Genomic DNA, 18508 nt, shown 5'->3' with positions numbered 1-18508 from the left:
TCTCATCTATAATTATAGTTATATATGTCTATTCTTTAGATTGTGCTTTGAATTAGTTTTTACATCTTACTGGTTCCCTTAGTTCCCTTATTAATTAATAAAATAAAAATCTTTGACAACATGAGTTTACACAAACTTTTTTTAAAGGACATTGGAAGCTCTTTTAATTCAAGAGAGAGAGTTAGGTTTAAAGAATAATATTTAATTAAAAAAATTAACATTAAACTCTTCGTAGTTTAGGTCTCTTGACAATATATTGCCAGACTCCATAAGAGAATGCAAATGGTGTGAGAATTTTGTTTTTCAGAGTGGCAGCAACTATGCTTACTTGGAGCAGCTGGAGAGCTTATCTGCTAAAGGGCGCCCTATCCCTGTGCGTCTTGATGCATTGCCCCAAGTAGAATCACAGGTAGCAGCAGCACGGGCATGGAGAGAAAGGACTGGGCGGACTTTTCTTAAGAAGAATTCTAGCCATACGCTGTTACAGGTAAAAAGTAGTTTACTTTATGGATACATACTTCAACACCCTCATCAGAAGTTGATAATTTAACACCCCTAGGTAGTAGTATTATTGGTGAGGGTTGTTTGAAGTTTATCTGGTCATGGTTTTACAAGTGATTCCTATTAGGTAATGTTAAATGTTGACCAGAAATCTGGAGCCTTAGGCAGACTTAGTTCCAGTCCATCTTGTGCTGTGTCCAGAAAAAGCAGTCAGCCTGGATCTTATCTCTGTTGTTAATGGACCCTGTCACTGAAAGATCTTATTTCTCTTTTTCTTTCTTTTTTTTTTTTTGTGAGGAAGGTCAGCCCTAAGTTAACATCCATGCTAATCCTCCTCTTTTTGCTGAGGAAGACCAGCTCTGAGCTAACATCTATTGCCAATCCTCCTCCTTTTTTTTTTCCCCCAAACTCCAGTAGATAGTTGTTATGTCATAGTTGCACATCCTCCTAGTTGCTGTATGTGGGACGCGGCCTCAGCATGGCCGGACAGGCGGTGCGTCGGTGCGCGCCCGGGATCTGAACCCGGGCTGCCAGTAGCGGAGCGCACGCACTTAACTGCTAAGCCACGGGGCCGGCCTGGAAAGATCTTATTTCTCAGAAGCATAAATTTAAATACTCATTACCCTTTTCATCTTGAGCAGTTGACTGTAGTAGTTAAGAGCATAAGCTTTGGAATAAGATACTTTTATGTTTGAGGACTGGCTTTCTAATTGCTAACTGTGTCCTTGGGCAAGTTGTTTCCTTTCTGAGCCTCAGCTTCCCTTGTTTGTAAAATACAAATAATACTACCTACTTCACAGGGTTGTTGTGAGGATTGAATTAGATAATGTGTATAAAATGTAGGAGAAAGTGCCTAGGACATGGTGAGTGGTCAATAAATGGTTCCTTTTATTATTTTTAGTTTTAAGATTTTTTTAAAACCAGAGGTCAATATTTGTTTTATTTTTGTAGGTGCTAAGTCCCCGGACTGACATTGGTATATATGGAAGTGGTAAAAACAGAAGGAAAAAAGTAAAAGAACTAATAGAAAAAGAAAAAGAAAAGGATCTGGAACTTGAGCCTCTGAGTGATCTGGAGGAAGGATTGGAGGAAACCAGAGATACAGCCATGGTGGTAAGGAATTACGTAATGCATCTGGAGTTTGCTTGGTGAATACAAAATTCTATGAAGATATTAGCAGATTCACTGTTTTTATATTCTTAACTATTATTATTTTTGTGTACTTTTTTATCTTTGGCTTTATGGTTATACATATTTCACATATTTTTAAATATTTATAACCAAAGTATATAAAAAGTTTACTATTCTACTCTCTCCCTAAAATTGTCTTTTTCATATCTGTTCTTCGTTGTTTTAATAGTTGTCTAATATTCCATCCAGTTGTCCATAATTTGCTGAATACTTTTCGGATAATGAACATTTTGGTTGTTACTAAGAGTTTGCTATTATCCGTAGTAATAAAATGAACTTCCAGGCCGGCCCTGTGGCTTAGCGGTTAAGTGCGCGCGCTCCACTGCTGTCGGCCCGGGTTCAGATCCCGGGCGCGCACCGACGCACCACTTCTCCGGCCATGCTGAGGCTGCGTCCCACATACAGCAACTAGGAGGATGTGCAGCTATGACGTACAACTATCTACTAGGGCTTTGGGGGAAAAATAAATAAATAAATAAAAGTAGAAAAAAATAAAAAATAAAATGAACTTCTTTGTATAGCCTTTCCCTTTTTTTAAATTATTTTCCTACATTTGACTCTTAGGAATGGGATTACTTCATTAGAATTTAATAGCATTTTTTGACACTTAATACAATTGTGGTAGTCAAAAGAATAGTATCAGCTTACTGATACCAGCTGCTATTTCATATATCTTCCTTCTCCTTGGGCACAGATGTTAGCCCAGGGCCAGTCTTCCTCAGCAAAAAGAGGAAGATTGGCAAAAAAAAAAAAAAAAAAAAGAGGCAGATTGGCAATAGATGTTAGCTCAGGGCTAATATTCCTCACCAAATAAATAAATAAATAAATAAATAAATAAATAAAATATCTTCCTTCTCCTAGTAACATTCAACAGTATGGTGAGTGCTCAATAAATTATTTTTAGCTAATTAGAATTATGGGATTTTTTTTAGAGAGTAAGAAGAGTGTGTTACAGTTATTAGGAGCCTGAGAAAGTAGAGAGAAAATAAAAATGAGTTTGGGCAAAATGTAATAGTAGGGAATTGCATACATTAAGTAACTTGGTGGCTGTTTCCGCCTACAAATGATCCTGTTTTGAGACCAGTGGAAATGATTTCTCATTAGAGAGCCTGCTTAACAAGTCAGTCTTGCCAGATAAGTAGGACTGGAGATTATTTCAAAATTGTTTCAAAGCTACCAGAGTTTAAAAAGAAAATGCACCAACAATATTCATGATAATTAAATTTTGTTTACTTTTATATAGTTTTTTGAAATGAGTTATGTAAAACCTTGTTATAATTAGTCATCAGGCTTTGTTATTCTACTTCTGCACAAGTAGAGAGGCCTTCCAGAAAGAAATACAAATTGATTTGTATAGAACTTCCCCCCAGGAAGTGAATTACAAGGGGAATTACAAGAGGAACTAATATTTATTGAGTGTTTACCTTGTGCCAGGCACCAAGTTAGGCACTTTCATGTGTTATCTTATTTAATCTTTAAAAAAACATACGGTTAGTGGTATTCTCATTTTTCAGAAAACTAAGATTCAGAAATCTTGTGCCCCAGCTCAACAGTCTGTAAGTACAAGAGCCAGCCTTCATACCCAGGTTGCTTGACTTCAAGGCATACTGTCTTTCTACTGCATCCTACAGAAAAATTCAAAGTACTCTACTGATGTAAATGATCAAATATGAATTTGCCCATTTCGCAGATGAGGAATGTTTGCATGGAAACGGTCAGGCTACCCTCAATTTTAGGAAGTGATTGACAACTAATTTTTTTTTAAAGGACAGTGCTTTGTCACCATGAGGCCACAGCTTGGAGATGATCCCTCAGCCTTGAGGATTTGGTATTTTTGGAGTATTTTGCAGTGACTCCTTTCAATTAAATGTTTGTTGTATACAGGTGGCAGTTTTCAAAGAACGGGAGCAAAAAGAGATTGAAGCCATGCATTCCCTCAGAGCAGCCAACCTAGCCAAGATGACAATGGTGGACCGCATAGAAGAAGTAAAATTTTGCATTTGCCGCAAGACAGCCAGTGGGTTTATGCTACAGTGTGAACTCTGCAAAGACTGGTTCCATAACAGCTGTGTTCCCCTTCCTAAGTCAAGTTCCCAGAAAAAAGGGTCTAGCTGGCAGGCTAAAGAAATAAAATTCCTTTGCCCTCTTTGTATGCGGTCTCGAAGGCCAAGGCTAGAGACTATTCTGTCACTCCTGGTATCCCTTCAGAAGTTGCCTGTACGGTTGCCTGAAGGAGAGGCCCTACAGTGTTTGACAGAACGTGCTATGAGTTGGCAAGATAGAGCACGGCAGGCCCTTGCCACAGATGAACTATCCTCTGCTCTGGCCAAACTGTCTGTGTTGAGCCAGCGTATGGTAGAGCAGGCAGCTCGAGAAAAAACTGAAAAGATCATCAGTGCAGAACTCCAAAAAGCAGCTGCCAATCCAGACTTACAGGCAAGTTTAGGATTTTCTTTCTTTTTCTATTTCATGGGATAATATTTGTCAGTGTGTAAATAGTAAATCAAATCTGTCTTACCAATTGATTAGGAAAACAACATTAAGTTGCCAGCAACTATATTTTCATAATGTCTTCTTTCGTATACCCATAGGATTTTCTTTGGTTGTATATCTAGGTTATTTTAGTGAAATATTACCTGGAAATATCATTCAGGTGGATCTTGGCATCATAGTCAAATAATTTGATCTTTATTAACAGTTGAACCGTGTTAGCCACTTGGCAAATTCATTATATTTTGGTGGTCTTAAGCACATATTAATTACCTATGTTTATTTGTATGTCTCTCTTTTCGTCTTGGAATTGTTTGTCGTTTAGGGACACTTACCTAGTTTTCAGCAGTCTGCTTTTAACCGGGTTGCAAGCAGTGTGTCTTCTTCCCCTCGACAAACAATGGACTATGATGATGAAGAAACAGATTCTGACGAAGACATTCGAGAGACATATGGCTATGATATGAAGGTAATTACGTGGACAAGCTGTATGGATACATACCTGGTCACTGGGTTTGTTAAAAAAGCTATTGAGCACTGATGTTTGAGGCCTGAAAGTGGAAGAAAAAGTCAGTCATCTATCTATCCTGAGTTTATGGTGATAGCATTTTTTCAAAGCTCCAAAAAATATAGATTGATGAAATAACAATTTTTTTAAAGGATGGAATTTTTTAAAAATAGGTGTTTATCTTTCTTACCTTGTAACTCCTTGTGGCTTAGAGGGACTAGAAAAATTATGCGTTTAAGTTACTGAAAGCTTTCATGGCTGATTTCAATATTTTTTTCTTTGAGTTGTTAAAGTCTGTGTGGTTATGTTTTAAGAATCCCATTCTAGGGACCGGCCCTGTGGTGTAGCAGTTAAGTATGCGTGCTCCGCTGCTGGCGGCCCGGGTTCAGATACCGGGCGTGCACTGATGCACTGCTTGTCAAGCCATGCTGTGGCGGCGTCCCATATAAAGTGGAGGAAGATGTGCACAGATGCTAGCCCAGGGCCAGTCTTCCTCAGCAAAAGGAGGAGGATTGGCATGGATGTTAGCTCAGGGCTTCCTCACAAAAAAAAAAAAATCCTATTCTAGCTGTGCTTTGGGTGTTTTCCTCTGATCTATCATCTGGATGGTGCTGAGTAGAATGTCATATTCAGAGATGGGTCATACTTGGGCCTATGGTTCAAATTTGCGAAATTATAGTTACAATTAAAACAAATTATTTGCCCTCAATATGATTATTTTGATAATGACACCACACTGATGATGAAGAGAAGGTTTTGGCAAATTTGTTTTCTGTTGGATCCTATCAGCATTTTATTGTTAGTTCATGTCAGGCCCAAGTCCTTTGTCTTTTACGTAGTAATAACATTGTGACCTAGGCCGAGACCCTGCCAGGTTACAGTTAATCCATTGATCTGTTTTGTATTATTCTTTATTGATCTGTTTAGAATCTATGCCTGTAACCAGGGAATTTGTACTCTGATGTATGAAAAAACTAGGTTGTATTCTTTTCACTACCCCTTAACTATCTTTTATTTGTCTTTTCAGCATGCAGATCAGGTAGGTAAGCTCATTCTTAGAGCGTTAATACCACCAGCAGTAAACTCCCAGGATGTAAAATTAAAACCATCTATCATAGATGCTTGTAAATTATCTGCTGGAAAATATTTTTCTCAAGGTAAAAATGGATCCAGGGGATGTTTTAATGAGGGAGTTTTTAGATATATGAATTAAAGACTTGAGAAAAGTTGAAACTTGAATTAGCCTGTTAACATAAGGTTCTAAACACCTTGTTATCCTGAAGTTAATGATCTTCTTTGTTTATAAAGTTACATAGGATGACCAGGAGCAGCTGAAAGGGAATGCAGCCCACATATAAGTTAGTTAGCTAATACTAGAATTGCCTTTTGCCATAGCTTAGAGGCCTCCAATACTTGAGTTGTTATCTTTCTGGCACATTAAGGATCAACCACTGCTCTAGAATTGCTAAATAGGATGAACTTCGCTTGGAAGCAGATTGGTCACCTATGAAAACAAAACGTCACAAGTATTACATGATTTCGGGGCTGGAGATCAAAACTGTGGTTTGATCTGGTTGTATGGAATAATCGTTTTTTGCAGTATTTACACAGGGTCTTAGCTTATAGTCTGTTCTTTGGTAGAGGGTATTGGCAGGGTAGAAAAATAAAATTATGGATTTTATAGTGTTAGCAATGTATTTGATAGCTTAGAAGAGTGGAAGAATGGTGGCAAGACTTATGGTAATTCAAGGTCAAATTTACCTTGATGTTGGTATCTTCACATTAAAAAAAATTATACTCGAATATTTTCCCATAGAACTAGCACACTGTATAATGAAAATTTTGTTTGCCATTTTATTTGCAATTGGCTTGGTGATTTTTCTCTTTGATGTCCCCTGATTGTGACCATGAATTAATCCTTAAAATAGTTTGAATTTAATGTCTTTGCTTGAGGAAGAGAGCCCTACTGGTTTAGGAAGAACAGATAATTATATAGAAAAATAAAATCAGTCATTTGATCTTAGTTATCATAGCATTCAAATGTTTTAAACAGATGGTTTATGCTTTGCACTGTTTACTTCATTTTACGTCTAATATCCTACAGTCACCACTGAAATACTCAGTAGCAATTCAAGAAAATCATTACTTAGGAAAACATATATTTAATGAAGCAAAGTCTGTCATGGATCTTTTGCAGTTGTGTCTGGGATAGCCTTCTTTCAAATATTCATATGATTATTTGCTTTTAAAGCATATTGTTTACTTTTACTTAGGAAACTGTCCATCCATATTACAGTTTATGTTTTGCAAATGCATATATGTGTAGAATTACCTCAGAAATTGAGGATATACAATAGTGGTAGCTATTATCTCCCAGGAAGTTCTTTATTGTATCCCAGTAATTGCTTATTTTAGAGAAAGGCAAGTTAAGCACTTGGATTCTTTCATTTTTTTTTCTTCTCCACCCTTGGTAATGCTTGAGTGGCTTGAGCTTTGTTGGAAATAGAGTAGGTTTTGTCTGAGACTTTAGTCCCACCTAATACCAGATGGAGTGACAGATCTGTATACAAAACACATTTTTCACTGAAAAGCCATTCTGCCTTTGCTGCATATTTGCCATTAGTGGAACTGAACTGTAATTTTCCTCCTTAGGGAGAGTAATTTGTTTAAGCTTGCTGTTTATTAGTCCTTTTACTTTCATCCTATCTGTGTTTTATATTTAAAATGTATCTCTTGTAGACAGCATATATAGTAGAGTCTTTTCTAGTCTGTAATTCTGCATATATGTTTTGTAAAATATATGGCTATGTCTTGTTTTTTTGTTTTTTTTTTTAAGTAATACATTCATGCACCGCATAATGACGTTTAGGTCAGCAATGGACCACATATATGATGGTGGTCCCATAAGATTAGTCCCATATAGCCTAGGTTTGTAGTAGGCTATGCCATCTAGGTTTGTGTAGGTACTGTAGGAAGAAATTTTCCTCTACTCTTGTAGGTTCTTCTGGCTGGTCTAAGAATTAAATTGACATCAGACAGATTAACAGAAGAAAAACAAAAGTTTAGTAACATGTATACATGGGAGAAATCCAGGAAAACCAAGTAACTTACCAAAATGACCAAAGCCCTCACCTTAAACACCATCCTCAGCTAAAGACAAAAGAAGATATCAGGAGTGGGGAGACTCAGTGACTTCAAAGGGAAGGAAGGGAATTCATAGGTAGGTGAAAAGGAGCAAATGTTTGGAAAAGAAGTGTTTGGCCACACAGAAATAGAAGAACAAAGAAGGGAGCCCAACAAACAGGCTTTTCTTAGTTCCTCCCATTCTACACCTAATTGATGTGATTCCTCCCATTCTACACCTAGTTGATGTGACGCTAAGGTGATAGCTCACTTCCTGAAATAGGTTTTTTTATCTGAGTTCTTTTAGGCAGTTAAGGGGGAGGTAACAGAACTTTCTGAGTCTTTTGTTTCTTAAAAACAATCAGCCTAAAATAATCCTTGTGTTAGAGACATTTTGGGGTGGCAAATTTTGTTCCCCTTCAGTTTACTCTGTCGCACAACAATGAAATTGCCTAGTGATGCATTTCTTAGAATGTGTCCCTGTCGTTAAGAGACACATGACTGTATTACAATCTCTGTCTTTTAATTAGAGTTTAGTCAATTTACATTTGATGTTATTTTTCACATGGTTGGCTTTAAGTTGACTATCTTGCTATTTATTTTTTATTAACCTCTTTTGCTTTTTGTCTCTCTGTTTCTGTTTTCCTGCCTTCTTTTGGGTTAATTGAAAATTTTTTTAATGCTTCATTTTATTTCCTTTATTGGCTTCTTACGTATGCCTCTTTTATTTTTTTCAGTGATTGCTCTAGGACTAAAAATGCATCTTTAACTTACAAAAGTCATTTTTGTACCTCTTCACATTTGAGGAAGTAATTTTTTTTTAAATTTGTTTTTACCTATCATTATTTTCCATGATTTTCTGATCACTGACCTTTCCATTTTGAAAGCTTAACAGAAAGTTCCCTGCATGAGTTACAATGAAATGACTAGAGTCAATGAGAAAAGACAATTCTAGTCAGTGAGAAGAAGCATCTGGGAACTAAAGTACTCTCCCATCTGTTGCTTTTTAGGACTTAAATTTTTAAATAGGGAAGAAGACTATGAACTGCTATTCCTGAATTCTGAGTGGCATTGTCTTCCAGAATCTTCTTATAAAACTTTTTAATTATCTTGTTTAATTAAGCGTCGTCTCACGATAACAATAGATTTTCGTTTCATGTACCCTACACAGAGAATCAGGTGTTGCGTTAGTCATTAAACTGTTCTCTCATCTCCTAACCCACGCTTATACTCTACTTTGTATTGCTGGGGCTGGGACTCTACTCCAGGGGTTGGTAAACTTCTTCTGTAAAGTAATATATATATTAATAAACACTAATGTGTGTTAATAATATATATTATATATATATAATAATGTATAGTAAATATTTTAGGCTTTGCATGCCATGTGTGGTCTCTATTGCATTTTATTTTATTTTTTTTTAACAACTCTAAAAATGTGAAAACTATTCTTAGCTCATGTTCCATACAAAAAACAAGCTGCCAACTGGGTTTGGCCCACAGACTGTAGTTTGCCAACCACTGCTCTACACATTTGTCCTTTGCCTGCTGCCTCCCTTCTGCCAGTAGAAAGCATTAGAGAAAATTTAAAGGCCTGAACAGTGAGACGCGACTTGATCTTCCCTGTTTTATTCTCCATTCCTTGTCATCATCTGAACTGTATGCGGTTTTGTCTTTTTTTTTTTTTAACCCTGGCAGTGGCAACTGGTTCCAATTTCTAGTTGTTTTTTTCACACTCCTGAAACCAATTACTTCGTCTTCCATTAAAGATAGCAGAACTAACTGGCCACTGCTTCTCCCTCAGAGGTCTGGGTCCCGCCTCAACTCTACAGGGCCCCTTCTCTGAGCTTTTAGATTCTAAGAACCCCACTTCTCTTCTCTGTTACCTCAAGACCTGGGAGTGGCAACTCTTTCTTGCAGTTATCTTAGTATGACCTCGATGTTTTCATTTGGCCTTTTCAAGCCTTTAATATACATTTGACCAGTTCACTTTGTTAAATTCTCTGTTGAAATATTTATAATTTCTGTCTTCCTGATTGCACTCTTACCATTAAAGCTGTACATGTGAGCTTATGGAAACTAACTACAGGGGAGAATCATGAGACCTAATTAGAGCTGTCAGAGTTGTATAATTTGAATATTATCCATCAGGCTCTTCATTCTGTTAAGTAAGAGCAATTGGTAAGCTTCTAGGCTTGAAAACCTTTAGTGAGGATTAAATGGTTTGTGTCCTTAAGATAGCACATCTAAACCTTTTTTCCTCTCTTAAGTCCATTTCATGTTTTTTTAAAGGGTCAGAGTTCCTTAACTTTGGGGTATAGGAGTTTTATGAATTGTAGACTGTAGAAGGTAGATTTTGTTGTTAGTGCCATCAAGTCAATTCTGACTCCTAGTGACCCTGTGTACTGCAGAGCAGAACCCGGCCCCATCTTTTGGAGCCATCCCTTCATCTTCTGGTGCTATATCAGACAGTGCTCTGCTCCTGTTCACAGGGTTTTCATAGACAATTTTTTCAGGAGTGGGTGGCCAGGTCCTTCTTCCTAGTCTGTCTTAGTCTGGAAGCTCCCCTGAAACCTGTCCACCATGGGTGACCCTGCTGATATTTGAAATACCGGTGGCACAGCTTTCAGCATCACAGCAACATGCAGCCGCCACAGTATGACAACCAGCAGGTGTGTGGTGTGGCTCCTTGACTAGGAAATGAACCCAGGCCTCGGCAGTGAGAATGCCAAATCTTTACCACTAGACCACAGAGATTAGATTACTTAATGGTATTTTTCTTGTAGGTTTATTATCTCTGGATTATTTTTGAGCTTTACTCTTTCCCTTTTGGCTTGAAACTGTGGTGATTACTGTTTTTTTCCCCAATAGACATTTTCTACTTATTTAATACCATATATTTAATTTTAAGATCATGGTTTTAGTATATTAGAAGCTTCAACCTGAAAGCCTGCATTTAGATCTTATCATAGGATAGGTTAAGTGGTTCTAATTCTGAATATGCCTGTTTCTTTCTTCTTCAGGACACAGCCAGCGTGAAGTCCTCTAGTAGTCTGGAACCCAATCTTTTTTGTGATGAGGAGATTCCCATCAAGTCTGAGGAGGTGGTCACTCACATGTGGACAGCGCCTTCCTTCTGTGCAGAACATGCTTATTCTTCTGCTTCTAAGAGTTGTTCTCAAGGTATTAACCTTTAAAACAATGTGGAGAAGATAAGCCTCAAACCAGTGAGAAAAAACGTATTAATTAAGACTGTGAATCTCTCTTAAATACAAATCCTGGCCATGAAATCCTAAGAGAACCTGAAAATGCAATTTTGTTAGGAAATCCAGTCCCTATTTGCATTTTCTGTCAGTATGGGATAACCTGAAAACTTACATAGAATTATTAAATCCTAGTTAGAAGAACTTTAGAGGCCATCTAGTCTCATCTCTCATTTATATAAAATCCCTGATAGGTAATCATTAACCTCTATTTGTTCATTACCAGTTGGTGAGGAACTTGCTGCTTTTTAAGACTATTCAGTGTGTGTGTGTGTGTGTGTGTGTGTGTAGCCTGAGCTAACAGCCAATCCTCCTCTTTTTGCTGAGGAAGACCACTCCTGAGCTAACATCTATTGCCAGTCCTCCTTTTTTTCCCTTTTTCTCCCCAAGGCCCCAGTAGATAGTTGTAGGTCATAGTTGCACGTCCTTCTAGTTGCTGTATGTGGGACGCCGCGTCAGCATGGCCAGACAAGCAGTGCGTCGGTGCATGCCCAGGATCCGAACCCAGGCCACCAGTAGTGGAGCGTGCACACTTAACTGCTAAGCCACAGGGCAGGCGCCATCCCCCCCTTTTTTTTTTGTGAGGAAGATCAGCCCTGAGCTAACATCCGATGCCAATCCTCCTCTTTTTTTTTTTTTTGCTGAGGGAGATTGGCCCTGGGCTAACATCTGTGCCCATCTTCCTCTACTTTATATGGGACACCACCACAGCATGGCTTGACAGGTGGTGTGTCGCTGCGTGCCCGGGATCCGAACCTGTAAACCCCGGGCCACTGCAGCAGAGTGCGCGCACTTAACCGCTTGCGCCACGGTGCTGGCCCCCATTCTGGTTTTGGAAAGCTTTAATTCTTAAAAAGTTCTTCCTTTCCTTGGTAGATAATTTCTCTCTTATGGTCACTTTTCTTTTTCCCCAGTGAAAATAAGTCACACTGCTTTAGGTCACACCTCTAGGAAATGGAGGGTGCTTTTTCTTCATAGTAAAATTCAGGATTTTATGGAGTAGCATGTTATTGTCTGTTCATTAGGGAGATAACTACTTATTCATATAAGGCAGCTATATGCTCAATCTTTTGGTGTCATCTAAAATGGAGAGAGCATGGATTAAGAGATTCTTTCCATTACCCTTCCCCTGCAGTCACAGGATAAAGAATCAATAAGGAACCAGTTTTTTTAAACTCTAAACCAATTTTTTAGAGTAGGTGTTAGAATTCTAGGTCTTTTTGTTCTGTATTTGTTATTAATTTCATTTTCACTTTGGGGGAGGAGGGACTGTTCCCCTAAATATTTACTTTGAAAACATTGTATTTTTTTCCATAGTTTTCATTTTTTTGTTTTGTGTTACATTTTTTTGGAAAGGTTCTAGCACCCCAAGGAAACAACCTCGGAAGAGCCCTTTGGTGCCCCGAAGTTTGGAACCTCCAGTGTTGGATTTATCACCTGGAGCTAAAGCCCAGCTGGAAGAACTTATGATGGTTGGAGATCTCCTAGAGGTATCTCTGGATGAGACTCAACACATATGGCGAATTTTGCAGGCCACACACCCACCTTCGGAAGACAGATTCTTGCATATCATGGAGGTATGGATTTAAAGCTTACTTAAACAGTGGTTTTAAAACTATTTAGATGCCCAAGTTCCTTGGAAGTACCACAAATGCTGGTAGGGGGATGGCTGAGTGGGTAATAACTCTGGCTGTCCTACTTTCCCATTAAGCCAAAGTTGTTCTGCTTCGTGGTTTTCTTTATTGAGATTTTATGTAATATTTAATTTGGAAAAAAAGGCCATTTTTGCTTAAAAAAAAAGGAGGTCCTGGAAATCACTAGTTTAGAACAGCCTCCTTAGCCTACTCTCCCACTGTTGAAAGGCCCAAAAGTTAGGCAGGGGAAAATTATAGTGGTTAAAAAAAAGAAGCAAAGGAATGGTTAAATAGAAGTACATTGGGGTGGGAGGGAGAGTCTGCATCCATATGTTACACTTGCATAGCAATTTGTAATTTATACAATGTTTTTATATCCGGGATCTCATTTGATCCTTACCATAACCCTGAAGGGGAGAGGGGAAAGAATAATCAGGGCAAGTATTTAGCCCATTCTGCATATGAAGAAATTAAGAGTCGGATATGTGGAAACTTGCCTAAGGTCACACATATAGTAAAAACAAAGAGACCTGGATTCTAACTGGGGCATTTGACTCCTAGTATTCTTTTCATTGTTCTTTTCTGTTACTTGTTTCCACGTAATGGGATGGTACAATGTCACCAACAGTTGATACAGATACACTTAGCATACTGCAGTTTGTTTTTGGTTACTGCAGTTTGTTTTTAGTTTGGAGGTCAGATTGAAGGTAGCCTAATTTAGATAGTGTTTTCCAGTCTACAAAGCATTTTCATCACATCCATTGTCTCATCTGATCCTCTTTATTTTACATATAAAGAAACACAAAGTATTGAGAGGTTAAATATCTTGTTCAAGATGGGATAGACTTAAGATATTTATAATGCATTGTTCTTTGGATTCTGCAGATTCTTGGGTTCCTGTCAAAGATTTTTCCAGTTTCAAATCTGTGGAAAAATTAATTCTCAACTGTTAGTTCTTCTTTTTTTTTTTTTTTTGTGAGGAAGATCAGCCCTGAGCTAACATCCATGCTAATCCTCCTCGTTTTGCTGAGGAAGACCGGCTCTGCGTTAACATCTATTGCCAATCCTCCTCCTTTTTTCCCCCAAAACCCCAGTAGATAGTTGCATGTCATAGTTGCACATCCTTCTAGTTGCTGTATGTGGGACGTGGCCTCAGTGTGGCCGGAGAAGTGGTGCGTCAGTGTGTGCCTGGGATCCGAACCCGGGCTGCCAGTAGTGGAGTGCGCACACTTAACCGCTAAGCCACGGGGCCGGCCCTCAAGTGTTAGTTCTTAAGTAATTATCAAGCTAATGTTTTTCAGTGTTTGTTTCTGTTACTAGACATACTTTTACTATTAAAATTTTTAATGTTTATTACAATTGGCACATAATAGGAACAATATTAGAAAGTTGGAAAGAAAAATGACAAAATTTTTTTGCTTTGTCACATCAGCTATTTTCTAGCCTTTGCCAAAGTCACTATATACACTTTGTAATGAGATCGTGGATACAATTTTATATGTTTTGCCGACATTTTTGATACCTTCTTAACCACCAAGAATTTAGTAGTTAAGTTAGTAAAGAACTTTAATAGTGGTAAATGAAGACCAAAAAAGTTATGACAATTTAGTGTACATTTCACTTTCTGTGTATGTTTTCATCTCAATTAAATAGAGGTGGTACAGACTATATTAATATATGCTAACAATGAACTTTTTTGCCCTTTTTTCACCTAGTAAGCTAAAAATAAGTCAGATATTTTATTTAGTGCTTGCCATTATTTTCTACTATTGAGTTATCTTCACTGAATATTGTATTTGCCTTCTTAAAATGTCTTTTAGATACCTTTAGAATATTTATTGTGGTATAATGTACGCAACATAAAATTTACAGTGTTAACCCTTTTTAAGTATACAATTCAGTTGTATTAATTACATTCACAATGTTATGCAACTATCACTACTATCCATTTCCAGAACTTTTTAATCATCCCAAACAGAAACTCTGTACCCATTTAGGCAATAAATCCCATTTCCTCCTCCCCCGAGCCCTTGGTATTCTCTATTCTATTTTCTGTCTCTATGAATTTGACTATTCTCAGTACCTCATATAAGAGAATAAAACTGTTTTTAAGTGTCTTGCTTTAAAATTGTTTCTAATCTTATATTTTTGAAGGATGACAGCATGGAAGAGAAACCATTAAAAATAAAAGGAAAGGACTCTTTAGAGAAGAAACGGAGACGGAAGCTAGAAAAAGTAGAGCAGCTTTTTGGAGAAGGAAAACAGAAGTCCAAGGAGTTAAAGAAAATGGATAAACCTAAAAAGAAGAAGTTAAAATTAAGTGCAGAAAAATCAAAGGAGCTTAACAAACTGGCCAAGAAACTAGCAAAAGAAGAAGAGAGAAAGAAAAAGAAGGAGAAGGCTGCTGCAGCCAAGGTTGAACTGGTAAAAGAGAATACTGAGAAGAAGAGAGAGAAGAAAGTGCTGGACATCCCCTCAAAGTATGACTGGTCAGGAGCGGAGGAATCGGACGATGAGAATGCTGTGTGTGCAGCACAAAACTGCCAAAGGCCCTGCAAGGACAAGGTGAGCTCTAACTGTATAGACGAGTGAGAGAGGACAAGGAGCAACAGTTGTGGAGACATAGGTTTGATACAATGATAGTCTGATTTTGATTCCAGGAGTTAGGCTTCCAACATAGTATGGTTTCTACAGTTTTTATAGACTATCTTGAATTATGAGGCTCTTAGGTCAGTGTGCTTAATAGAAGAAATATTGTGCTTTAAAAATCATATACTTAGTGAACACGCTGAGACAAGAGCAGAGAGAAGCTCTGTGATAACCCTGGGCAGCGGTGCATTTCGTATGCGTTGGCATAACAAGTTTCACGGTAGTCTCGTGCCTTTCTTGTAGGGTGACTTGGAGAACTAACACCTTGTTAGTTAGCCATATAGCCATAATGGCCTGAAAAATTCCTGGGCCAGTAGTCTAAGAGCTATGGCAAATTGTGTTCAAGTTTGTTCTAAAGACCTAAAACTAAGGGGTTAAATCTCCGCTTTTGGTCTGTGTCTTATCCACACTCAGGCCTATGTGCACTCTCCCCTAAATGGAATATGATTTTTTTCAAATTCTTTGCAAAAAATAATTAAGACCTTTAAAGATATTGTTTTAAAATTTTTAGCCCTATATTTTAAGTATAGTAAAGTATGTGATGGCCATTCTTTAGGTAATATTGACGTTATGAGCTTCTGAGAAAGACGGAGTTTATGAAAAATCTCAGTTCATTAAATGACTGGAGGTATATATTATGGTTCCCATCAAGATTATTGGTAAATTCATAGTCTTAATTTTATTTTGCTCATTATACCACTTGATATTTAGAATTTTAATAGCTTCTCAGTTTGAGGATATGAACAAAATAAATACAACTGCATCATCATTCCCTTACTTCCCTCCTCAGTCAAGATACTTGTTAGAGCTTGAAGAGGTTACTTTGTCGGGGCTCTTAATTTTACAAATGATGAAACCGGGACTCAGTGAAGATAAATGATGTGACCAAAGTCACAAAGCTAATTAGTGGCAAAACCAAAACTAGAACGCTGGTTCCCTGGCTTCCATACCAGATTCTCTCCACTAATATACCCACCCCACCAATAATTGAGTTGTAAGTACAAAGCACATTCAAAAACTGGATAACACAAAAGTTTTCCACTTATTTTTAGAAAATGAATATATAGTTAAATATATTCCATAGCGTAACCTACTAAGGACAGCAGCTATAAATATTTCAGTGTGTTTCCTTCCAATCCTTTTTCTGTATAGTTTGTTTTATATCATGTCATACTGTCTATTCACTTTTGTATCTTGCGTTATTAATTTCATAAGCATTTTTCTATATTATAAACATTTTAAAGCATTTTAGGAGATGCATTAGATGTGTGTGTGTGTTATTTTTATCTTTCATTTTGAATTTATTCTCATCTGAATTTGTTTGTTAAAGAGGCTGATGAAAGGTTAACTGTTTCTCTTTGGGTACTGAAATATTAGCAGCTCAGTGTTTGGCAGAAGCTTCCCCCTTTTCTTTCTCCTCTAACTAATTTTATGGCAGTTTCAGGACTTGGCAGCAAGTTACGGTGTTTCTTTTTCAGGCTTTCCTATCATCCTTCCTACAATGTTTATAACCATCGTGAACCTTTTACCTTTTCTTTTTTTCTCTTTTTCACTTAATCTCTCCCTTCTCCTCTGCTCAGCATTTTAAAATATAGTTTGGTTCATCTGTTATTCCTTCCATCTTCCTGTAGCGTATAAACACTACAGGCAGTTTTTTTCTCGTCTGCTATAAAATTGTTAAATTAACACATGCCCTCCTTACTCTCAGGGTTATGAGGATAAGGAGAGAGAATCGATATGAAAGCTCTTATTAACCAGAAATGCAATGTAAGTGTTAAGGTGTGATCAGTATTTTTAAATGAGCCCTGAGATTTGCTCCTAATGTTATTGGTATTTCTTAAAAAATTTAGAAGGTTATCATCTGCATTTTGATGGAGCAAAAGGAGATTTAGCTGTATATGCAGAGAAAATGTCTATTTTAAACTGTTAAAACACATACAGAGGTGAGCAATATATGCCTTAACCTGTCATTAGCTAAAGGAACTTGGTAAATGCTGTATTTCTATAAAATGTTTAATTTTAAACAGAAGTTACTTCAGATTGTAAACATTTTGCCAATCATTGCTGTTTTGCAGTTTTTATGGTTCTCCAAGTTTGTTCCTGACACTAGTTTTTCTAAATAAAAGGTATATTTCTTTAAAAGGTTTGTAAAGAATTTTATAACTTTCTCAATTTGAAATATAGTGTTGTGTTCTCTAAGAAAACCAGATTAATGCATGGCACGCATCTTTCAGAACAAAATGATGACAAAGAAAGATTGTTTTTTAGAGAAGTCTGTTCTTTAAAATATCATGTGGCAAAAAATAACTTCTAAGATTCATTCATATTTAGGTAAATGTACATTTAACATTTTTCTAACTAGTAATTACATTACTTTTCCCCCAAAATGTGCAGATTGAGAAAACTTTGAAGGATTACTTGAGTGTACCTACCCTCACTTTCAAGATGTTTTAGAAAGAGAAAAGAAAAATACTATCAGAATAATATGAAAAAAAGATTAAAAAAAAAACCTCTCTTCTATTACTATCAAATTAACTTCAAGCTGAAATTTATTTTAAAAATAATAATGAACTATTTTCAAAAAATTAGTTTTAATGTTCAGAATCTTTTTCTCCCTGGACTTGGTCCCTTTCATTGAAATCTAATTGGTACCAAGAGTAAAACAGGTTAACTTGAAGCAGCAAATTCTTTCAAGCTAATATTTAAGTAACATCTTTTTCTGTGTTAAAATAAATATTTAATCATCTTACTTATGAAAATAGACTTTTTTCCCTTTACCTTTTTTACTCTCGTACTGTGGGCCTTTACCTTACCCATTAACTACTTCCCTAAGAAGGTTGGGGGGCTGGCCCAGTGGCACAAGCCTTAAGTGCGCACACTCTGCTGCGGCGGCCCGGGGTTCGCCGGTTCGGATCCTGGCACACACCGACACACTGCTTGTCAAGCCATGCTGTGGTGGCGTCCCATATAAAGTGGAGGAAGATGGGCATGGATGTTAGCCCACGACCCGTCTGTCTCAGCAGAAAGAGGAGGATTGGCAGGTGTTAGCTCAGGGCCAACCTTCCTCACAAAAAAAAAAGGTTGGCATGGTAAATAAAGAGATAAAGTTTATAAACTTCTCTCTCTCACTTCTGCTATTTGTTAGCCAC

General features: G+C 37.2%; 1 protein-coding gene across 2 annotated transcripts in view; it reads left to right on the top strand.

The window, feature by feature from the left end:
• The window catches only part of KDM5A (lysine demethylase 5A), a 90530-nt gene that overhangs the window by 63549 nt on the left and 8473 nt on the right, over positions 1-18508 (top strand). The window contains exons 21-28 of one of the 2 annotated variants that reach the window (XM_058559069.1): positions 308-487; positions 1453-1614; positions 3577-4128; positions 4508-4651; positions 10837-10996; positions 12433-12653; positions 14865-15275; positions 17435-17497. In XM_058559069.1, the coding sequence (XP_058415052.1) occupies positions 308-487; positions 1453-1614; positions 3577-4128; positions 4508-4651; positions 10837-10996; positions 12433-12653; positions 14865-15275; positions 17435-17482 (1878 nt within the window). In that variant the 3' untranslated portion in view covers positions 17483-17497. Of the gene's footprint in view, positions 1-307; positions 488-1452; positions 1615-3576; positions 4129-4507; positions 4652-10836; positions 10997-12432; positions 12654-14864; positions 15276-17434; positions 17498-18508 lie in introns of those variants that run through there. The other variant, XM_058559067.1, reaches the window with a different exon arrangement.

This window comes from Diceros bicornis, chromosome 17 (genome assembly GCF_020826845.1).
Source record: "Diceros bicornis minor isolate mBicDic1 chromosome 17, mDicBic1.mat.cur, whole genome shotgun sequence".
NCBI lineage: Eukaryota > Metazoa > Chordata > Mammalia > Perissodactyla > Rhinocerotidae > Diceros > Diceros bicornis.
This window is presented reverse-complemented; position numbering and strand designations above follow the sequence as displayed.